This window comes from Xiphophorus couchianus, chromosome 21 (assembly GCF_001444195.1).
Source record: "Xiphophorus couchianus chromosome 21, X_couchianus-1.0, whole genome shotgun sequence".
Classification (NCBI taxonomy): domain Eukaryota; kingdom Metazoa; phylum Chordata; class Actinopteri; order Cyprinodontiformes; family Poeciliidae; genus Xiphophorus; species Xiphophorus couchianus.
Window position 1 is genome coordinate 4331989 of NC_040248.1, and position 5678 is coordinate 4337666.

Consider the following 5678-nt stretch of genomic DNA (forward strand, 5'->3'; position numbering starts at 1 on the left):
GATAGGGTGAGAAGCTCAGTCATCCGGGAGGGACTCAGAGTAGAGCCGCTGCTCCTTCACATCGAGAGGAGCCAGTTGAGGTGGCTTGGGCATCTGGTCAGGATGCCTCCTGGACGCCTCCCTGGTGAGGTGTTCCGGGCACGTCCCACCGGGAGGAGGCCCCGGGGAAGACCCAGGACACGCTGGAGAGACTATGTCTCTCGGCTGGCCTGGGAACGCCTCGGGATTCCCCCGGAAGAGCTGGAAGAAGTGGCCGGGGAGAGGGAAGTCTGGGCCTCCCTTCTGAAGCTGCTACCCCCGCGACCCGACCTCGGATAAGCGGAAGAAGATGGATGGATATATGGTTTCATTTCAAAGGTTAAGTTTTAATGTTTTAAAACTTTCCTCTGACAACTCCTGATAGTTTTTTATGTTTTCTAAACTCTAAGTGTTTAGAAACGCTAACATGTTGTACATATGTGTAACTACTGTATGTAGTTGTAAATGATTGTCTCAGAGCTGAATCCTCTTTGGTTCTGATTGGTCCATTCAGAGAGAAACCAGCCGCTGAGCTGCAGTAGCATCGAGGTCCAGTTCTCCCAGTGCAGTAGTTCAATCAGCCACTAGAGGGCGCCGGACGACTCCAGCTCCTCGTGGTTCTTCTTCAGCTGATTTTCTGCAGGTTTTCTGCTTTCTTGGGTTGATAAACAGGAAGTCTGAGGATGGCAGCTTCACCTTCATCATCCTCCTCTTCCTCAGCTGCAGCATCAGTGATCCTAGAGGTCCAGTTCATCTCCTGCTGATGCTTCCAGTTCTTCTGGGTTTCTGCTGCTCAGCTTCTGATCTGCTTCACTGACAGCTTCAACTTTTCTGTCTGGACCAACAGATGATTGATTTGCTGCTGGAAACGGTGATGGTGCAGCAGATCCTGCAGGGGGCGCTCTGGGGCCTCAGTGTTCAGGTCGGTTACAGTCACATCTCCCAGACTCCTGAAACTATTGGTTCCTTCCTGAAATGATTTCCTGCAATAAAATGTTGGCTGGCAATGACCTGAACACTGAGCAAAACCTGAAAAAGTTCAAATCTGACCTACAGTTTTACAGCTCAACTCATGACAATAAAGGTGTTTGTTGTCACCTGAAAGGGGGAGGAGCCTAAGGTGTTGGTGGTTTCAAACAGACCTGGAGCTCAGGGTCTGAAGAGAGCAGCGCTGGCCGGCATCCAGACCAGGGTAGGTTAGGATTCATCCTAATTAATGTGAAGTTTTACTCATCTCTGTTTTTGTCTTCCAACAGGTTGTGGATCACAAGCTGTATGGCAGCAGAGCTGAGTTTGATGCCACCATTGACCTTCTCCTTAAAGAGTTTGGAGTGGAACTGGTCTGCCTTGCTGGTTTCATGAGGATCCTGACTGGGATCTTTGTGAAAAAATGGCATGGTAAAAGTCTGTTCATGTGTAAAGTTTTATTGTGTTTAAAAATAAAATGTATTTTTGTGCTGGTTTTTTCTTTTGTACCCAAGTAACTGTAACTTTAACTTTAGGGAGGCTCCTCAACATTCATCCCTCCCTGCTGCCTTCATTCAAAGGGGTCAATGCCCAGCAACAGGCTCTCCAGGCCAGAGTGCTGATAACTGGGTGCACCGTCCACTTTGTAGCTGTAAGTGTTGCGCTAACACATATAAAGCTCATCAAATAAATCCACACAATAAAAGTTCTTCTGTTCTTCTAGGAAGAGGTTGATGCAGGCGCCGTCGTGGTCCAGGAAGCCGTTCCGGTGTTGGTTGGAGACACAGAGGAAAGTCTGTCAGCCAGAATCAGGGAGGCTGAGCACAAAGCGTTCCCTAAAGCTCTGGAGCTGGTGGCCAGTGGAGCGGTGCAACTGGGACCAGATGGAAACATAGTCTGGAAGCAAGAGCGTTGAAATGTCTCTACTAATGCATGTCTGACTAATGATCAGAAACCATAGTTTACAATAAAGTACATCACTGTCAATTGTACTCCTTACATTTAGGACTCTTACCCGTCACCTCTGCTGGTTTCTATGGAAACGCAGGACCGACAACCTCTCATTCCCAGCTCTGGTTGACAGGCGGGTCTCTCCTTCCAGCCCAAACTGGCTCATTAAACTGATAATCTCCTCTGTGGGGAAACAAAGCCTTTAGTTTCTCATTAGGATTAGTTTTTGCATCATAAGCTATTCTACTGACCTGGCTTGTTCTCGGCGATGGTGACGAGGTAAAACAGGCCTTTACTGGAGAGCAGCTGAGGAACCAGAGGGAGGAACCTGTCGGTGACCCGTCTGCCTCGCTCTCCTCCGGCCCACGCCGCCTCTACACCTCTGCTGCCCACCTGAACGGTTCAACAGGTCATTAGATACTCATCTAAGAATTTATCTATCTAGCTACATACATACATACCTCTTCTGATGGAGTGACCACATATGGAGGATTGAAGAGGACGACGTCCACCTTCCCACTAAGCCTTGGCAAAAGACTCTGCACCTGCAAAACAGAGATCATGTTACTATTTCAAACATTACTAATTGCTTCCTTGGACTTACAATGACACTGTGTAACTCTTTCCTTCATAATGCTTTGCTTAAGTCACACTTTCATTAAAAAACATATGCATAAACTTCTGGAACTTTTCTCCGTGATCTGTACCAGGTCTGTGATGACGGGCTGCAGGGCGACCCGGTTACAGCAGGCGGTTCTGGCTGTGCACTGAGCTGCAGCTGGATTCACGTCGGTGCAGCTGCAAGTCACAAATAACATTAGAAGAGAGCTGGTTTGACTTTACTGTCATCATGCAGCACTGCTTACTTTTTTAGTGAGTTTCTACATTGCACATCTTCAGTTTTTGTAATGACGTTCTTTTCTGAAGCAAACCATCATACTATGTCATTCTTTATCTGCATTAAGAACATGGCACTGTCTCTTCAATGATTCCTATCAAAGTAGGCTTCATTTCACAAAATAATCTCCATGTTCTTAAAGAGCAGATTATGCTCTAACATACTTTAGTGTTACAAGATTAATACGTAGCTCTTCCTGAAACCTTTTCTGGTTATTCTTACTCTATTTGAGGAATTTCTTTTTATTTACTACATGTATTGATAACAGAGTGAAGTGAGGTGAAGGAAGCAGTAACTTTAACTCCATCTCTTTTACTCATTTGGAGTATAGAGGCCCACAGAAAGAGCTGAGACCACATTTGACTTTGAAACATACTTTAAGGTAGATCAATGACAAAATAATATATTTACACCATGGCCTAAACAACTCTATATACAGAATCCTGATGACTCTCAAGAGGGAGGAGTTTGTCTGCTATCCCCAGGCTTTGTGTTAATTGTTGCCTGCCACCATAGAGCTACTACTGACAGTGAGAGGGAAGCTGTGAGGTGACATGAAACATCTCTGGACCAAGTCTATTGAGTCTTAATGTGTGGTAAATTCACTACATATTTATGTATGTAAAAGACACACTCTACTGTGATGACACTACACTTTTATATAATAATAGATAAAAACACACATACATAGACTGCTCTAATCCTAAATACACAGAGAATCAGTTGTGTCATTCATAGTGAATGTGGCGCTGTGGCTACATATATTAACATTAACTACCTACATTCATATTATTATGTTCTTCAGTATTTGCCAATAAACACCACTCATTATTTCACAAGCTGGACTCGAACACAGGATTCATGTGTCCAAAGCACAGGCACTATCCGTTGTGCCAACCACGCAACTGAAAACTGATGGATTCAAACTTGTACAAGTGCCACTAAGCAGATTTTGCGTACAAAATTATGATAACAGGTCACGAGCTGGACTCGAACACAGGATTCATGTGTCGATTCAAACTTGTACAAGTACCACTAAGTAGATTTTGCTTACAAAATTATGATAACAGGTCACAAGCTGGAATCGAACACAGGATTAATGTGTCGATTCAAACTTGTACAAGTACCACTAAGTAGATTTTGCGTACAAAATTATGATAACAGGTAACAAGCTGGACTCGAACACAGGATTCATGTGTCGATTCAAACTTGTACAAGTACCACTAAGTAGATTTTGCTTACAAAATTATGATAACAGGTCACAAGCTGGAATCGAACACAGGATTAATGTGTCCAAAGCACAGTCACTATCCATTGTGCCAACCAAGCAACTGAAAACTGATCGATTCACACTTGTACAAGTACCACTAAGCAGATTTTGCTTACAAAATTATGATAACAGGTCACAAGCTGGAATCGAACACAGGATTCATGTGTCCAAAGCACAGTCACTATCCATTGTGCCAACCATGCAAGTGAAAACTGATCGATTCACACTTGTACAAGTACCACTAAGCAGATTTTGCTTACAAAATTATGATAAAATGTCACAAGCTGGACTCGAACACAGGATTCATGTGTCCAAAGCACAGTCACTATCCATTGTGCCAACCATGCAAGTGAAAACTGATCGATTCACACTTGTACAAGTACCACTAAGCAGATTTTGCTTACAAAATTATGATAACAGGTCACAAGCTGGAATCGAACACAGGATTCATGTGTCCAAAGCACAGTCACTATCCATTGTGCCAACCATGCAAGTGAAAACTGATCGATTCACACTTGTACAAGTACCACTAAGCAGATTTTGCTTACAAAATTATGATAAAATGTCACAAGCTGGACTCGAACACAGGATTCATGTGTCCAAAGCACAGACACTATCCATTGTGCCAACCAAGCGACTGAAAACTGATCGATTCGAACTTGTACAAGTGCCACTAAGCGGATTTTGCTTAAAAAAATTATGATAACATGTCAAGAGCTGGACTCAAGCTAGGCGGAGAGAGGGAGCCCCCTCGCTCAACTCTAAGCAGAGGGAGAGACCCCCAGGGCCCCTCGCTCAAGCTAGGCGGAGAGAGGGAGCCCCCTCGCTCAACTCTAAGCAGAGGGAGAGACCCCCAGGGCCCCTCGCTCAAGCTAGGCGGAGAGAGGGAGCCCCCTCGCTCAACTCTAAGCAGAGGGAGAGACCCCCAGGGCCCCTCGCTCAAGCTAGGCGGAGAGAGGGAGCCCCCTCGCTCAACTCTAAGCAGAGGGAGAGACCCCCAGGGCCACTCGCTCAAGCTAGGCGGAGAGAGGGAGCCCCCTCGCTCAACTCTAAGCAGAGGGAGAGACCCCCAGGGCCACTCGCTCAAGCTAGGCGGAGAGAGGGAGCCCAGGGCCCCTCGCTCAACTCTAAGCAGAGGGAGAGACCCCCAGGGCCACTCGCTCAAGCTAGGCGGAGAGAGGGAGCCCAGGGCCCCTCGCTCAACTCTAAGCAGAGGGAGAGACCCCCAGGGTCACTCGCTCAAGCTAGGCGGAGAGAGGGAGCCCAGGGCCCCTCGCTCAACTCTAAGCAGAGGGAGAGACCCCCAGGGTCACTCGCTCAAGCTAGGCGGAGAGAGGGAGCCCAGGGCCCCTCGCTCAACTCTAAGCAGAGGGAGAGACCCCCAGGGTCACTCGCTCAAGCTAGGCGGAGAGAGGGAGCCCAGGGCCCCTCGCTCAACTCTAAGCAGAGGGAGAGACCCCCAGGGTCACTCGCTCAAGCACGGCGGAGAGAGGGAGCCCAGGGCCCCTCGCTCAACTCTAAGCAGAGGGAGAGACCCCCAGGGTCACTCGCTCAAGCACGGCGGAGAGAGGGAGC

At 47.1% G+C, this 5678-nt stretch overlaps 2 protein-coding genes across 8 annotated transcripts; one reads left to right on the top strand and one right to left on the bottom strand.

Moving 5' to 3' along the window:
• Nucleotides 1-346: 346 nt before the first annotated feature.
• LOC114136379 (methyltransferase N6AMT1-like) lies at nucleotides 347-3515 on the bottom strand. 7 transcript variants are annotated; one of them, XM_028004241.1, is made up of 5 exons: nucleotides 2643-3515; nucleotides 2397-2480; nucleotides 2187-2328; nucleotides 2000-2118; nucleotides 347-968 (listed from the first exon to the last, which is right to left on the bottom strand). In XM_028004241.1, exons 1-4 carry the CDS (start codon nucleotides 2751-2753, stop codon nucleotides 2003-2005), a joined length of 453 nt encoding a protein of 150 aa, XP_027860042.1. In that variant the 5' UTR covers nucleotides 2754-3515; the 3' UTR covers nucleotides 347-968; nucleotides 2000-2002. The 7 variants fall into 7 exon arrangements, with proteins under 7 accessions (XP_027860042.1, XP_027860040.1, XP_027860038.1 ...); XM_028004239.1 differs by having other exon boundaries at nucleotides 347-988; XM_028004237.1 differs by having other exon boundaries at nucleotides 347-1001; nucleotides 2643-3514.
• LOC114136380 (trifunctional purine biosynthetic protein adenosine-3-like) lies at nucleotides 999-1976 on the top strand. Its single transcript, XM_028004242.1, has 4 exons — nucleotides 999-1210; nucleotides 1275-1416; nucleotides 1521-1636; nucleotides 1709-1976. Exons 2-4 carry the CDS (start codon nucleotides 1377-1379, stop codon nucleotides 1898-1900), a joined length of 348 nt encoding a protein of 115 aa, XP_027860043.1. The 5' UTR covers nucleotides 999-1210; nucleotides 1275-1376; the 3' UTR covers nucleotides 1901-1976.
• Nucleotides 3516-5678: the final 2163 nt, after the last annotated feature.